Source organism: Hippichthys cyanospilos, chromosome 12, assembly GCF_059441005.1.
Source record: "Hippichthys cyanospilos isolate Australia breed blue-spotted pipefish chromosome 12, RoL_Hcya_1.0, whole genome shotgun sequence".
Classification (NCBI taxonomy): Eukaryota; Metazoa; Chordata; class Actinopteri; order Syngnathiformes; family Syngnathidae; genus Hippichthys; species Hippichthys cyanospilos.
Window position 1 is genome coordinate 18,353,366 of NC_142380.1, and position 17,236 is coordinate 18,370,601.

At 38.1% G+C, this 17,236-nt stretch overlaps 1 protein-coding gene across 2 annotated transcripts; it reads left to right on the plus strand.

Annotated features, from left to right (window-relative positions):
* The first annotated feature begins 2,380 nt into the window (after window positions 1-2,380).
* On the plus strand, window positions 2,381-15,801 carry LOC148415205 (proenkephalin-A-like). Of its 2 annotated transcripts, XM_088429649.1 has the most exons (5): window positions 2,381-2,438; window positions 11,895-11,928; window positions 12,022-12,155; window positions 12,407-12,553; window positions 15,008-15,801. In XM_088429649.1, exons 4-5 carry the CDS (start codon window positions 12,410-12,412, stop codon window positions 15,584-15,586), a joined length of 723 nt encoding a protein of 240 aa, XP_088285775.1. In that variant the 5' UTR covers window positions 2,381-2,438; window positions 11,895-11,928; window positions 12,022-12,155; window positions 12,407-12,409; the 3' UTR covers window positions 15,587-15,801. The 2 variants fall into 2 exon arrangements, with proteins under 2 accessions (XP_088285775.1, XP_088285774.1); XM_088429648.1 differs by lacking the exon at window positions 2,381-2,438 and having other exon boundaries at window positions 11,272-12,155.
* The last annotated feature ends 1,435 nt before the right edge of the window (window positions 15,802-17,236 follow it).

The following is a 17,236-nucleotide window of genomic DNA, read 5'->3' on the forward strand; positions in this document are numbered from 1 at the left end:
GTTTGCATTGATTTTACGGCCAGCCTTGTCACATGGGTCGTTTCATATCAATTCACACAAACCCGCCGAACCTCCCCATGGACATTTCTTGAATTTGACTCATTTATATCCTATAAGTGCCTTGAAATGTCAAATATGAAAAAAAAAAAATAAAAATAAAAAAACCTCAAAGTTCGATTTTAGTTTATCTGGGAATTGAACACCAAATGTTGGACCATATTTGGAGGCCCTCATCTCTTGTTTTAAGGTAGGTTCAGACCTACCAGTATTATGTATTTTCACTCCGTCTCTCAAAAGGTACAGTGTTTGTTTGAGACACAGCAACCCTTTAAAATGCATTTTTGATTAACAAAGCTTTTTTTTCTCATTTTGGGGGTCCATATGTTGAAAATGTCTTGTGTTTGTGGGGTTTCAACAGATTTATCACCGTATTTTTGGAACTCTCCTATGTTTTTAAAGAATTCAAGGCCTTTGGTTGGGGTACAGGATGGTTCCAAATACAGTATGGCTTTGACACAAAATGATCATTTCGGCCCCCCTACATCAGGACCCTTGTTTGCCATTGGGGCACAGGATGATAGGAATGGGCTTTTTATTTAATTAATATCCACCTTTGGTCGATGTTTTGAGCCAAAAATATCTTTGATTATCCAGCTGGCAGGAAATAAAGCAGCTAACAAAAAATTGGAACCAAGAGGAAGCATTTTCTCAATTTGACTCAAATATGAGGTGTGTACTATTGTCTTAAACTGAGGCTGCTATGAAATTTGCAACAACAGAACTGAAGAGGCGTTTCTTCTACAAGAAGGCGGTTGATTCCATAGAAAGCATAATCATAAACACACCCAATCTCCAACCGGTTGTCTTCATTATCTGCTCATTTGCCATATCCCGCATTAAAAGTTCCCAGGGAATGAAATTATATGCCCATAATCATGTACAATTGGTCAGGACACACAGCTTGAATGAAACACTCAAAATTCATCTAGGTTTTGAAAATATATAACTTGGAAATAATTTCATTTCATGATCCAAAATAGGTTCACCACAATGCACCCCCCCCAAAAAAAAATAAAAAATAAAAATAAAATTGTGTGTGTGTGTGTGTGTGTGTGTGTGTGTGTGTGTGTGTGTGTGTGTGTGTGTGTGAGGGGGTGGAGGGTGGTGGGGGGGGGGGGGGGGCAACATAGTGAACCTATATTTAATTTTGTCCTCTTAGAATTCACAATTATAATCTTGCTTGCATATTTAGCTTGTTTGTTTGTTTGTTTATTGATCATGCAATGTGTAAGAAAATTCATATTCCAGTAGAAGTAAAAAGTAAACAAGTGGACATCCTTCAACAAATTCTACATTCAAAAGGAAGAAGAAAAACTAAGAACTATAGTTCTATCACTTGTTCATTGGGCATTTGCAATAGCATTTTGTGCAACTTTATCCAATAAAGTCAGTAAAACATTTCAAAAGTCTCCAGCATTTCAGAAATTACTCAACTAATAGCTAATTTACACTGTGGTTATTCCATGCCAAAACACCCAATCACTTTAACCAAGCCAATTTCGATTTGCATTTGTTTGTAATGGTAGGGCAACACTAAAATTTTAGGTCAGCCAAAGCTAAGGTTTGAGAGCTCCGGCTTGTCGAATGTTGACGTTTTTATCAAAAAGCACCATGGCTGACTTCCACTGTACCATTATATTGCAGGTACGAGGTCAATCTTTACAAATGAGGCCTTAATGGTCAGGAAAATCAACAAGGATTCCAGATTATGAATAGTTTAGGCGATATTTTAGTAACTTGACCTTTTGATTAAAAATTTGCCACAGGAATTAAACTTGTAGATCATGTGACCTGAACAAATGTTTTCATGAGAAATCGATAAAACGAGTTTCAGAGATGTATATTTTTTGTTTATCACCAACAAGGAGTCAACATATCCATACATTCAAGACATTCTTGAATATCATTGTGTACATGTAATCAGTGGCAGTCCGTGCATTTCACACTTAGGCCTTCAGTGATTCGACTCAAATAAATACCACTCAAAAGAACATGTACGCATTACTGCGCTAGACAGGCGATTTTCCGGAGCATTTAAACACCAATAAACACGCATCAGCAATGAAAACTTATCGTTATACAGTGCTCCATTTTGCCTGTGTCAGCGATGCATAATTTTTTGCCATGGGACGCATACTTTCAAATCAACATGCGTCCTCTGGACGAAACGTTTTTTGTCGGAAAGTTGTGAAACACTTGGTTCCAGCAGTGAGAGCCTGCATCTTGATGTGACTTATACTCTTTGCTCTTTGGCTGCCTTAGCCAATCACGTTCTCATGTTCATGTCCTGGTTTGTCGGCTTGAGTTACCACTGTAAATTACCTCAGCTATGCTTCTGTTACTTTCACGCAGCATTTTTTTTTTTTATATCGATTAAGGTAAGACTCAAGCATTATATCTAGCTAAAGTGTGGGTCAAGAAGGCCAACCAATCGAACGTACCCCCAGTTCAAACATACAAAGTCCGCTGTCTGGGAGTTTTTCGGCTTTCGAAAACAAGAATCTCATTGACACGAAATGACAGAATCCACATTGTGTTATTTGTTAATACACATAATAGTTGAAAGATTGATTTGAAATAAACTACTATCGCTCGATGGCAGTCAATTTCAAATCAGTCATCTTTCAAAATATTTTTGTCCATTTATTATTCTATAAACAAAACTGTTTTTATCAGTGGTCTCCAACCACCGGTCTGGAGCCTGGTACCGGGCAACGTGGGCCGCACCCGAAATAATGTTTTGGAAATGATTTAGTTTAACAGCTTATTCATTTGTGCTTTGTTTGGCGTGATCTTTGTTTTTTAGCGCCGCTTCTGGCCGCGGTTGATATTACATCGTGAGAAGGATGATGTGCTTTTGAGAGCAGTCAGTCGGTGACGCGCACCCAGTCCGCAATATAAATCCCAAGCATTGGTCCGTGGTGATAAAAACGTTGGTGACCGCTGGTTTATATAATCGACATAAATTGCTATTTACCAAAAGATTTTGAATTTTAGAGCTGTCATTTCATTACTGTAATATTTTTGTTCACGGTTATCATACCGTCAGATTCTGATATCGTCCCTCCATACATTTCCGTCGGGACCCATAGTTTTTTAGTATTGCAAGTCCCGGGGACCCAACACTTTCCTGTGGTAAAACGAGCACTGTTATATGTGATACTGCTAAAACTTAAAATATTTAATGATAATTTAAAATTATTTGTCCACAAAGTTTATGAAGTTCACCAAGAGTAGGCAAGCTTTAACAAGATCATACACTAAATTACAAATCACATTTTAATATAAGGCCTTGCTGGCCCTGACAGCTCACCACTACATGTAATGCATGTAATATGTACTTCTACCAATAAACTCATCTGGCTGGGTTTTAAAATGTGTTTTTTTTTTTTTTTCCATTTCAATTTGAAGAAAAGCTTTGACATTATGTGAGACACAGATAATACATTCAGGCAGAGGTGGGGCAGTCTGGGACAGCGAGGCCTTCTATGCTTGCCTAATGTAACCTGACATTATCATAACGATAATAAACTATCATAACTATAATAACTATCATAACAAGATAAAAAGTAAATTTCATTTTAAATATATTTTGACTAAATATATTTTAAATATAAAATTAGTCTCCATATTCTGTTCTTTTCATGTCATATTGTATCCATATGGTTACACTCCTCCTAAGTGCTGCAGTTTTAGTGTAGAATTTTTAGCCAATTAGAATTCAGCTAACATGTGTTGCCTGGCAAACTTCATGGCAGACTTAATGTCTGCCTCAGCCCGGAGGCGCTGGGCATTCGACTGACCAGTTGAAGGCTTCAGTGCAGGTGTGCGATGACATTGTGCACGGGCCAATATTTTTGTTAGACAGCTGCAATAGCCAATTGACCCATAAAATCTCCTTCAAGAAACCTCACGTAGTGGACGCTCACTGCAGCGCTCACTGCAGGAAGGCGGTGCTATATTGATCCACCATTTTTAACGGGTGAAAGTAGTTGAATAAACTTGTTTCAAAATAAAGAAAAAAAAAACATGTTGCTCAACCAGCTTACCTTAGCGTTAGCGTACGTCAAAGCCAGACATACAGACACTTTGTTTTTTTAAAACCCACAATGGCTGAAGAAGAGCAAAACGGAAATTGGACCGACTCAACTTTCAGCATTGGCGTTGATGTTAATAAAAAAGGATTTATTATTGGAAATGAAACGCTAAGACAAACCCTACAAGCAAGTCATGAAAGTCTTTCTGAGCAAAAAAAGAAGAATGGATTTTGGACTGAAATAACTCGGGGACAGCCGTTTTGGGTGAGTTAATATATCTGTTTTCAAATTTTTATGACATTCATAATTGTCATGTTTGGTTGGGTTTAGTTGTTGTGAGTTTGTGGGGTTTTGTTCATGTTTCTGTTCCACTCGTGTCTGCCCTGATTGTCTGCGTTCTCGTAAGTTTGATTTGGTCCACCTGGCAGCGGTGGTCAGCCTCAAAGGACTTGTCTTTCAAACTGAAGGTCGATAAAAAAATTCTGAGATGTACAAAAAGACATGTACAAATTGTATTTTTTTTTTTTTGTGAGAGATGCTAGCCTGCTTTTTGAGCAATTATCACAATCAGAAAGTGGACCCAAGTGCATGCAGAGATATTAGAGTGGATAACATCTGATTTATTAAAAGCAGGAATTAGGCCAGCAGAGACAGCCTTGCTGGCCCTGACGGTCCACCATTGTGTTTAACATACTATTTAACATGAGCTTTTGTATGCTTTATCTTGATACACCTTAACCACAACTATTTATGGATTAATATTAATAGCATTTGTACAGTGAAGATTAGCGTTAGCTTACTTTACTCATTTTGTTAGCTGCGACAGGGATATTGCTGACATGTTTTCGAAATGCTGGTGAATCCCCTGTGGAAAGCAGCAACATATCTTCTACATGCAACATACTCTGCCAAAAATCTCCTAAACTCTTGAGGTGCAAGTAGCATCCCTGTGTTTTCGCTGACTTCATGTTACTATGGCACAGCTCTAAATGGTTTGAAAAATTACTGGTGCTAGTTGGCGAAGTGGACAGCTCCTTAGGTGTGGCACACAGAGTACTGTAATTATCATATTCTTCTTGTCTTTATCTCTGACAAACCGAGAGAAATAGCCGCATGTCCATTTTTATGTACACATCTACCATATTCAACCTGTTGTCTGCTGCTGCCACATTCATCTCTGCTATAGTAGATACTAACAACGGCAAGTAAAGTTTACTTAGTAAACATTTTGCCCCCGACTTTTCCCCTCCGATCCGGTATTTTTGGCATATTTGGGAAAAAAACATCACTTTCAGGTTAAAAATGCACCGTAATGCATTGCGATGCTACCATTTGTACTGAATAAAATAGGAATATTTTTTCATGTGTAATATATTACACTACCACGTTACAGCAAAAAGTAAGGTATTACAGTAATTACATTATTTTTGTAATGCATTAATATTCAAGGCTGGAGAGCAGAAAGCAGTTAACCAAGAATGCTTCATAAGTTTCGGTGCCATCGTCATGACACTGTCGTCCCAATCCGAATTTCGGGATCATCGAGGATTATGACAGAATTATATCTCTACAACAGCAGAAAATGCAAATTGTTATGTATGTCAAAATTAAATTAAATTTATCAATAACGACGCACAAAGTTGTAATGACAGTAAATCTTTGTAAGAAAAATATTACCCATTAAAAACGTTTTCAAAATCTCATGAAAAACTGTAAGGTGGTGATAGATGTACCCTCTTGTGCTGCGTGACACATTGTGACATCACTGCGCCACCTCATTGTGCACCTTTCATAACTTGTATTCATGTCAGTACCATCATTCACCAAGAATGGCTTAATGTTCTTTGAATTTCCTGTGTTGGACAGGAAACTCCGCACAACTGTATTATTTTCAGTGACACAATCTCTATGACTTGCAATGATATTGCTTACACAATGTGCCCACCTGATATCTGTTGCCAAAGTGATACTTATCTCACATAATCTTCAGAGCTCATTATCTTTCAAATAAGTGAACATACACACAGAGAGTAAACAGTATACGCAAAGTCCTCCTAACTGGCTTTGGAAAGCAATCTTTATTGCCTCGCCTGTTCCTGATAAATAAGTGCTGAGGACAAACAATGAGGCGACTTAGTTATGTTAGCTGAACGCCTGTTCTTAATTAAAAAGCTTGTCTTTTGCTTGCTGTTATAGCCAAAACAATGATAACAATTAACTGTGAGAAGAAGATAGCGCATGAGGAATTTTCTTTTTTTCATGTATTCACTGACTACAGAATCCAATTTTAAAGTAAATATTTTGGCATTGAGGTATTCTTTTGAACTTCTGACTGAATTCTGGATTTTAATCCCCTCCCAGTTTATGGTTTTATTTTGTGTGTGTGTGTGCGTGCGTGTGTGTGTGTGTGTGTCTGCGTGTGTGTGTGTGTGTGTGTGTGTGTGAGATCACCAACAGAGGGGTGCGCCACAAGAGAATCTTGCTAGGGTGCTACATTGGATCAAGTAGGCCCTCCTGTACGTCGACTTAGCCAGCGGCTCGCCAAACAAGCTCATTGTTTTGCACCATTTTCGTTTTTAAGTTTTAAATTTCATAGCTGAGGTTTTGAAAAAAATGCTTACCGTCAAGTATCTATAATTGTATGAAGAAACAAAAGAAAGAAAGAAATAAGTGCTGGTCATTCATGTTGGCAGTAGACTCAAGCAGTCATTGACCATCAGTGCTGGGTGATAATATCGTTATATTGATATGTTGCGATCCGAAGTGACACAATGCACATTCTGCAATATTGCAATACGACGATCAGTTTCCATTATATCGTGTATAGGTTTTGAAGCGCCTTATTTTTTGAATGTTTCGGGGGGGTCGTTTTTTTGTTGTTGTTTTTTTTAAATCAAGTGGTGGCTTTCGTATCATGATTTTTGTCTTATTATGAATCGTGTTTTACTTGTAAATCATCACTTCAAAAATAACATTAAATGTTATAATAAATTACCTTTCAAGTGAGGCGATGTTTCAAAGCAAATGTGGCAACAGAGGAGGGCAAACAGCAGAAGAAAAACAAAAAACTTGTGTCATGTTTCTGTTTTCTACGTTTTCTGTTTTGGAGGTTTCTTTGTATTTTCTCGTTGTGGGTTTACTTTTGTGAAGTTTCAATTCGGTTGGGTTCATGTTGCGTTTAATTCAAATGGGAATTTTTAGACTTCAAGTTTTGTTTTGTTTCTTTTATATGCTAATATGCTCGCAAAATAAAAAAAAACTGAAAAGAAGCATCCGTATCTCAAGGCTTCACTGTATTTTAAATAAACTGTAAATGATCAAGATAGATTTCTCCTTGGTTTTTGTCATATATTTTTTTCACGAGAGTGACATCACAGATCTGTTTCATTTACGGTTGAAGAGCAAAAATGTCAGGAAGAGAAGAGTATAAAGTAAAAATATTTTATATATAAGATTTCTCTCCATATTCTGTTTTTTTCGTGTCACTTCATCTATCCATTTGGTTACGCTCCTTGCAGTGCTGTGGTTTTATGTTAAGAGTTTTTAGCCAATTATAATTTAGCTAACTTGTGTCGCTATGCTGTTTGAAATCTGCCTTTGTCAGAAGACAGGGCATTCACTTCAACACGGCATGGGCTTCTGCGCAAACGTAGATGGATATGTTAGTGGTCCTAAAGCTTAATATACAGCTGTAATAGTCAATCAAGCCATAAGTTCGCCATCTAGAAGCCTCACATTGAAGGTGACGTGACTGGATGCTCACTGCACGAAGGCGGTGCTATATTGATCCACCGTTGCAAGTAGTTAAATAAAGTTATTTACAAAAAAAGAAAAACACATGTCATTCAAACGTAAGCTAACAGCAACCATTGAACTCATCTCATCCTGCCTCCCTGCATTTTGGATCCACCCTCCCACATCCATCGCCAACATGGCGCACTGTCACGACACTTGGTGGAGTTCATAAAACTTTGTGGAAAAACAACTTAAAATTATTATTAATTATTTTAAGTTCTGGCGTATGATGATACTATCAGCTGTATCATATTCTTTATATTAATACAGCACGGACGCACGGACAGCTACAGCTAATACGACTATCATATATTATCATGTTTACAGACTGAGTGTGACAAAGCGATCTGTATTTTTTTCAGAAGTGATAGAGAGAGAGAGAGAGAGAGAGGGAGAGAGAGAGAGAGAGAGAGAGAGAGAGAGAGAGACATACGGGACAATGTGCTGCTTGTCAAAACACTGGTGGGGGAGCAGTCACTAAAGTGACGTGTGCTGTTTATTTTTTACGTGATCTGTTTTTTTTTCTTATGTTTTAAAAGTGCTATGAGACTTATGGGATAGTGCAGTGCCTGTCAAGCCACTGTATCATCTTAAAACCAAACATTGTAGGGAAGCCAGTCAATCCTTCAAAATAAACTGTACCTGTGGCACAAGTAAGGTATGACACAATTGGTGTGCTTTTATTTTGAAGTTCTTCCCAGAAACGTAATCATGACAACGCGCAACCGTCTTTATAAATCTTTGGTTGCCAGAGTGAGCAAGGCTCCAATGTGAACAAGATGTGTTATTCTGAAATCACACCCACACTTTTTTTTCTTTCTAACAAGCATGGGACTGCAAACACATTTATTAAAGAAAGCCAAAGTTTTCTAAAAGCAAGCCTTACAAATAAACCAATAAGAAAAAGAGCTAGTGTGATAATGCTTAAGTTGTCTTTAAGCTTCTGACCCTGAGTTGTAAAATAACTTGATTAAGTTGCTCTGCCAGGTGATATCTCCTCTCCTATCCACTCTGCTGCTCTCCAAGGTGACATGGCATTCTCCTTCTTTCTTTAAGTCCAGTAATGTCTCCCCTTAGAGGTCAAAATGACATCTGTGCCCTATGGTGAAGTTGTTTGGAACATCACACAGTGGCCTGTGTAATGTCGCGTCCCATTGACATCAAGACATCAAAAGCCAATTTTGAGGAGACCAAATGTCCTTTGGATGACTGGCCTGTCATTATCGAAAATATGATTGAAAGCATGCAACCTTAATTAAAGGTGTCATCACACCCAGTTCTAATTGGTACAGTAGCTGCTGTTGCCTAGCAGCCACCCATCCAGGGGTATTTCAAAGAAAGGTGCAGATTGAGGGAATTTGGCAAACATGTCTAAGGCAGTTTCATCTGGACATGAATGGAATGGACCCACTCATGACAAGTGACATCTTGAGAATCTGGTGCATACAACGAGATGTGAGTACAATAGATTTTTAAATCATTTGATTGGTTTTCAGCTGGCTCTCATGTCACAATGCGATATATATGTCTGTTCATTAGCATGTTGGACAGACTGGAGAAAATTGCATAGACTCTCTCACCGACAGTGCCTTGAAAATATATCTGAGGCTGCTCTCTTTAAACAATCAAATTCCCAGTTTCCATGATACCCTGCATGACTCCAGTGACCAGCAACCGGTCAAGAGAAATAATCTTCCAAATTTTGTACTCATTATCTTTGAGTTGTTTGTTCATTGGTCCGTTCTCTAAGACCTGTTTACCATTGATACCTGTCGTGGGCAACTTTTATGGCAACTAAAACAACCCACAAGGTTCCAACATGGTGGAGTTGCATCCAGCTGCCACTAATTTCAATACAAGAAAACAATTTGACCCAGTGGCAACAATAAAAGCTGCTGGCTTTCTTAAAGCACATTAAAACTGTGGAGTAACCGATGCCCCTAGGGAATGGTTAGATTTAGCTGTTCTTGTAGGAGCTCATCTTCATCTACTGTCAAATAAACTATCTCACTGAAATGATCTGGCAAAAAAGGAGGGAATGACGACAGAAACTAAATTAATGAAGGCAGCAATTTATGAAATTCAGTTACAGCACGAATATTATCGACTCTCCTAGTTCCTCACCTTGGTTGAGATACCAAACCGCTCAAATTTCTTACCGCATTCACCAACACATTCCTAAATTTTAAAAAAGGACACTTTCACACTGTTAAATGCACACACACACACACACACACACATATTTATACACATTGTGTGGCTTGACCTGTGAAACCACTCAAACCACTAGCAGGTTACTGTTTGCAAACTGTCGTCGCTGCATTTAGCGGCTCATTATATGATCTTGCGAACATCACATGCGCAAACCCAGAAAAAAAGTGAGCCCTGAACGGTTGTTTTCAGTTAATAGTAAGGCCTTGACTCGTACCCCAAATCAGCAATCGCTATTAGTGCATCATTTCACCTCAGAATCCTAAATTATTTTGATTGAGTTTTTTGCTAAAAAATACATCACGGTCCAACCAATGAAAAATTTAATTTGATCAGAATTGGACATGAGATGCACTCTATCTACTCAATGTGTTGCACCTTACCATGCCGTCTTATTCACTTTTTGGAAACATAATTGTGGTGTACGAACACAGAACAGGCAACAAGCTAGTGCAGCCACGTCAACCGCTGTCCAATGGCCAACAGCAGAACTCAAGAATGTTTTTTTTTGTGCTTCCAGACACTGTGTAAGATTTAGCTACGGACAACAGGTGGAGTGTTTAGTGCTACATTTAGCGTAATGCCCCTAAAGGTCCCACTAGGCGTATGTGAAAAATTACACATAATCCCAGAGAATGTGTGTAATGTAGGGACATTACTGTAAATGCAGCAATAAACACTCCTCCTACTGTCCGTAGCTATAACAGACATGGCAACCAGCGGAGGAGTGCTATCACCCATGTAAAATAATTAAATGATAACTAGGCCAACAAATATATTTAAAACATACTGTTGGTCATTAAGAACACATTTATCTGCAAGTTTTTGAAATTTATAATCATTCAATTTCTTCATTTTTAATGAAAAGCGGTCTAAATCTTACACAGTGTCATTTGAAAAGATGAACTAAATCAGTTCCAAAACACCCAAATCGTTCTGCGGACCCAGCTTTGATAACCACTGGTCCAGATGGCCCTGGCGGACTAATCATTTCAACTCAACAGTTTAATCTAATGCTCATTCGCCAGCTAAAATGCACACAAGCGCTTCCTCCCTGATGATATGTTATGACGCATTTGAGTTGAATGGAAAAATCTGATTCAGCCTTTGTTTCCAATGGTCAAGTAGCCAATCAATCCACCGATTCATTCCAGGCTCTAGTCAACAGCATACGGCATGTTTTTAACGGTAATTGAGTATGAAAAATAATTCAGTTATCAAATTAATTATTGTCATGGAGCAACATGTTTCCCTGGTACAGGGGAATCGACATCAGTACATGGTTCCTTCTATGTGCTTGCATCATTTTTCCTCTGCATAGCTATTGGGAAGGGCTCTGAGCTGTTTTTGAAAAGGAAATCTAAAATGGATCATGACTGATTCGGAAATGCCATTTAGTCTCTGTAAGTCAGTTATCAAAAAACAAAGTTTTAAACCACAACATGATATGTTTGTCATCATATATCTGTGATTTGTTGGAATCAACACAGGGAGGATAATAAATGAATGAACATCGTTTGACTGCACAAGATACACAGCATTAAAACAATATAGCTGATGAAAGCAATGATTTCGTTGTAATCATTCAAAAGCAGCCCACTACCAAAATAAGACGCACCAATGTATAAGTTTAAGGGTTTGACTTTGACAAATGAAGCATTACATCCCTCCTTCATTAATTACCGCCAATAGCAAAATGACAAATGCGTCCCTCTTATTAAAGCAATAATCCGCCCCGCGCCTCCTCTCCCCTCACACATGTGACGTCACCTACAACAACTATTTAAACAGCTCCACTACTGACGCGGTGATTTGAGTGACAGAGGTAACATTCGCACTCTAATAAACAACCTCAATATTAGACATCTCAGTGTATGGGGTTTTCGCTCTAACTGGCTTTTTGCTGATTGGCTGAAAGGTGACCGCTGCGTGCCACTCGGTGAACGCGTGCACATAAATTGTGAGCTGCGGCTTCTTCTGCCTGTAACCCTGTGAGTACATTTCAAGAAGGAATTGCTCAGCGTCACTTCATAACATTACTGTAGTCATAAGGTAAGTCTTTTTCTCTACCTTAACTATAAGAAAGTTTCCACTGGTGTTGTCCTGTGCAAAAAAAAAAAAATATATATATATATATATATATATATATATATATATATATATATATATATATATATATATATATATATATATATATATATATATATATATATATATATATATATATATATCGAATAAAACTGATGGTTTCTTTTGTATTAGTTTGTGTTTGACGTTTTTTTTTTTTTTTTTTTCCTTCTCAGTCGATGGCTTTCCGCGCATTCCGCAGCTGCATTTGGATGCTGCTTCTGGGAGCATGCGTGTCGCTCGTGACTGGGACGAATTGTGGAAAGGAGTGCGCTCTGTGTGTAGACCGCCTGTTTGGACAACAAGCTGGTGTATCCACTTTGGTAACGAAAACTTACTTATAGGCCTTCTTAATACATATGCTTCTACTCGTACTACAATCAACCTCTGCAATTATTCCACAGTATCCAAAATATCCAATCCTTCAAAAAGTCGCCGGTGATTGCGGGTATCCTAATGCAGTGGCTCTCAACTTTTTTTTTTTAAATGATGTACCCCTCTGTGAAATATATTTTCAGCCAAGTACCCCCTTAACCAGCATTTTTTGGTTATTTAAAAAAAAAAAAAAAAAAAAACTCAGAACATGCCGTGTCTGATTTATGAAGAGTTAGAACCTTTCAAACTGTATTTGTATTGGTCCACAAAAAATAATCAACATTAAGTGTCCTCTTTTGAATCATGGAAGAGATCTGTAATAAAAAAAAGAAATAACTTCATTATGACTAAATATTTGTCCACACAAAAATAATTAATATAAAGTGACAAACCTGTTCTCAGAATGAAATCATTCTACTTCAATATTTGTCCACAGAAAAATATTAAATATGAAGTGTGCTCTTTTGAGATTAAAGTCAAGATCTGTTCACAAAAAAATAATTAATTATGAATAAATATTTGTCCACAAAAAATAATCCACAAAGTGTCAGACCTGTTTTCAAAAAGAAATAATTAAAAATAAATATTTGTCCACAGAAAAATATTCAACTTAAACTGTCCTCTTTTGGGATCATAGTAGAGATTTGTTCACAAAAAAAAAAAAAAAAGTCATTAACTTGACAGGTAATGAGATGTGGCATTTAACAAATTGGGTCAAACCATTCTAGTATGGTGGAGAATCTCGATTTTTAAAATAATGAAATTGAACAACCTACTGAACATAACATTTGTTGTATGAATATTTTCCTGAAACATTTAATCAGTTCATGTATTATTTTTAAGGATTTTTGAATGTTTGTTTGTTTTATTTGAAATCTTGAGTACTTCAGGTCCCTGTACCCTCATTTGAGAATCGCGCTCCCAATGCATATGAGTGCCTCTCAATATAGTTGTATCAAATAGTCATCACTTTATAATACTAATATTTCAAAAAAATATGCTATTGCAAGGCATATAAAATGTTAATATGAGTTAAAACAAAATGTTTCTCTAACTTCAGCCATTTATTTTTCTCATTAAAATTGTAAATGTACAATTAAAAAAATATGTGTGGAATTTACTCAATTTAGTCTTGTCTCCTAATATAAAGAATAGTACCAGCTGGATCTCGCAACTTGCTTGCCGATCTATCTATCTATCTATCTATCTATCTATCTATCTATCTATCTATCTATCTATCTATCTATCTATCTATCTATCTATCTATCTATCTATCTATCTATCTATCTATCTATCTATCTATCTATCTGTCTGTCTGTCTGTCTGTCTGTCTGTCTGTCTGTCTGTCTTCCGAAGGAGCAAAACACATACACAAAAATCACATTTTGTTGAACGTAATCTCACAATGCATGCGTTACACAATAGCTTGTTTATACTTTTCATCATTGCCATGAGTGGGGAGCATGCCCCCCACCCCCGAAGTGCCGATATGTCCTCAATTCAATTTTCCTGTTCATTAATTCTGTCTTCATAAGCGCCAGTGGCGCTGAAAGCTCAGCAAGAATCTGTTCCCAGTGCAGTCTAACAGTAGTTTCTGATGGTTCAAATAAGTGAAAACCAATGACACATTGGAGCTTTGAAGCATATTATACTCCATGTAGCCACCTCTCCCCCAGGTCATAGTAGATGGCCTGATGTGTTAGGGAGAATAAGAAAAGTGTAGGATTATTTGGAAAACGAGACTTTCATTAGCAGCAATGAGAATTGCCACACAAACTGAGTAGCATGCTGAGTGTTCTCTATGATTGTTAAAAAAGTGCTTGTGTGCTGATATCGAGATATATTTTGGCTCAGTTAAGTATTGTAACTGTCATAAAGCCATTTGTTTTTTTTTTAGGAATATGCATTTCCATCCATCCATCAATTTTCTATAGCAAGTCCTTCTTTAGATCAAAATATATCTTTTTTTCTTTTTCATCCAACTGCAAATTCAACATGGCTTGGCATATGGCTTTTGGTAGAGGGTGGAGGTTAATGAAACGAGGATAGATTGAATGAGTCACATAGGATCGAAAATCCCTGCCAGAAAGTGGAGAGAAAAATCGACTTTCATTAAACCCTGACCACTAATATTGTTCATTTTATATATATATATATATATATATATATATATATATATATATATATATATATATATATATATATATATATATATATATATATATATATATATATATATACACACACACAGTGTAGTGAGGGAGAGGAGAGAGAGAGAGAGATATTGGGAAAATGGTAGAAGAGAGAGAGAGAGCGCAACAGAGTAGACATTGATATGGACAATTGGAGCTGCATGGGCTAACGAAGACTTTGATTTTGTTTTTTTTTTCTTTTCCTTTCAGACATGCTCATTTGAGTGTGATGGGGAGATTGATAGTGAGAAGCTCCGCCTCTGCTGGGACATCCTAGTGGAGGAAGCAAACCATGTTCCGTTTGACGGAGACCTACGGCAAGAAGAAGAACCAGAGGCAGCTGGCATCATTACAACTAATGATGAGGATGCAACAGCACCAGGACACCAGCTGGCTAAGAAATACGGCGGCTTTATGAAGCGGTATGGCGGCTTCATGTCTCGACGTTCTTTTTCTGAAGGCTTGTCAGATGATCCTTCAAATCAAGATGAGGAAGAAAAAATACGTCTGGAGATCCTCAAGGTCCTTAATACGGCATCACAGCATGGCAAAGAGGGCGAAACTGTCAAGCGGTATGGAGGCTTTCTGCGTCGTGCTGGTGATGGGGAAGTACAGGGTGATCTTCTGGAGGAAGTGTTAGGCCGTGGGTTGAAAAAGCGCTATGGAGGGTTCATGAGGCGTGTGGGTAGGCCTGAGTGGCTGGTGGACAGCAACAAGAATGGGGGAGTATCAAAGCGTGCATGGGAAAATGGCGAGCTGCAGAAAAGGTACGGTGGCTTCATGGACTAGAAGCTCAAAAGTTTTGCCGCCATTCACTTCTGTCTTATATAATCCCATCTAGTCAATCTTCCTTATCTTCATCTGTCTTTGTAGAAAATACTGCTCCCTACTTTGTCGCTTCAGTGGATGCTGTGATGACATGAAATATATGCATTCTGTTAAAATCAATATTTGGCTGTTTTGAAATGGAATATATTATTTATTAAAATACTGTGTTGATTGAGGTCGTTTGGTTGTGTTCTGTATACTTTGATGAATATACACTTAATTTGTCAATAAGCGTATTATTATTATGATGATGATTAATATTATTTGTAGGATTCTTACTGGGCAGGGGTGTCAAACACATTTTAATCAGGGGCCAAATTGTACTTCTAGTTTCTATTGGAGGGGTGTTTTGACTGTGAAGTCAAAATCAGTTTTACCTGTGATTGTCACACATGAAAAACTGCTGAAGAGGGGGAATGGTAACACAAAATGCTTGTTTCCTCCTAAAAAACAATTTAAAATTGAATACAACTTTAGCCAGAATCTTATTAGTCATAATTGGCATTTCGCAGGCCAAATAAAAGGATGTGGCGGACTAGATTTGGACACAGTAATACACAGTAATACGACCAATAATTAATCTTCAGTGCAAATAGATAAATTCTGTAGCGTGTACAAAATATGACTGCCCATTGCAGGGCACACTCACAAACACAACTAAAGACAATTAAGAGTGTTCAATATTTCTACCATGCATGTTTTTGGAATGAGGGAGGAAACTAGAGTGCCTGGAGAAAACCGACATGGGCACAGGGGAAACGTGAACTCCACAAAGGAAGGCTGGAGCCAGAAGCAAACCCACAACTTGTGCATGCGAGGCAGACAAGTCTGCCACTATCTCTCCCGTTAAAAAAACAGATAACAAATTACTTGATCACTGCATAAGGTTTAGATCAGTGGTTCTCAACCTGGGTTCGATGGAACCCTAGGGGTTCGGTGAGTCGGTCTCAGGGGTTCGGTGGAGCCTCCGGTGCAGAGGTCCCCCCCCCTCAGCCTAGTCTGCCGTTAGTGGGCACAGTCATTGAAAGCGTCCTGCTCTGAGATTTCCTACCGGTCCGCTTTGAGGTCGCTGATTTATGCAGCAGAGTGAGACCTCCTTCTCAGTCGGGACCACACACCGTAATTAGCCCGTTCAAATCAAATCAAATCAAATTTTATTTGTATAGCCCTAAATCACCAAAGTCTCAAAGGGCTTCACAGATGAAAAGAGGTCATGTGGAGACCTCTTTCGAAAAATGAAGTCAATGCTGCATGTACCAAATACAGACATACACATAACAAACAATATACATTACAGAAAACATATTGTGCTATATAGTGCAGTGATGTCTTGACAGCAGGCAAAGCCATTGGGCAGGAACCATCCCACATTCCAATCAAGTGGACCGCAGACGGCCGATCTCCTAACCCGCGATGGTCGATCAGAGCAGGACCAAATGGAGGCGGTCAAGTCAGCCCTCACCATCTAGCTAGCCCCCTCTCCCAGCCGGAAGAGGGGGGCCGATCCAGGCAAATAAGCGCCTGCGTATGGACTCACGACGTGGCGACCGGGAATAAAATCATATTTTATTTTTTACTAAAGAAGGGTTCGGTGAATGAGCATATGAAATT

Excerpts from the sequence above, each read along its gene's own strand:
- LOC148415205 (XM_088429649.1), top strand. The coding sequence starts at position 12,410 with ATGGCTTTCCGCGCATTCCGCAGCTGCATTTGGATGCTGCTTCTGGGA. Across the intron at positions 12,554-15,007 it reads AAGCTGGTGTATCCACTTTG|ACATGCTCATTTGAGTGTGA; the intron begins GTAACGAAAACT and ends TTTTCCTTTCAG.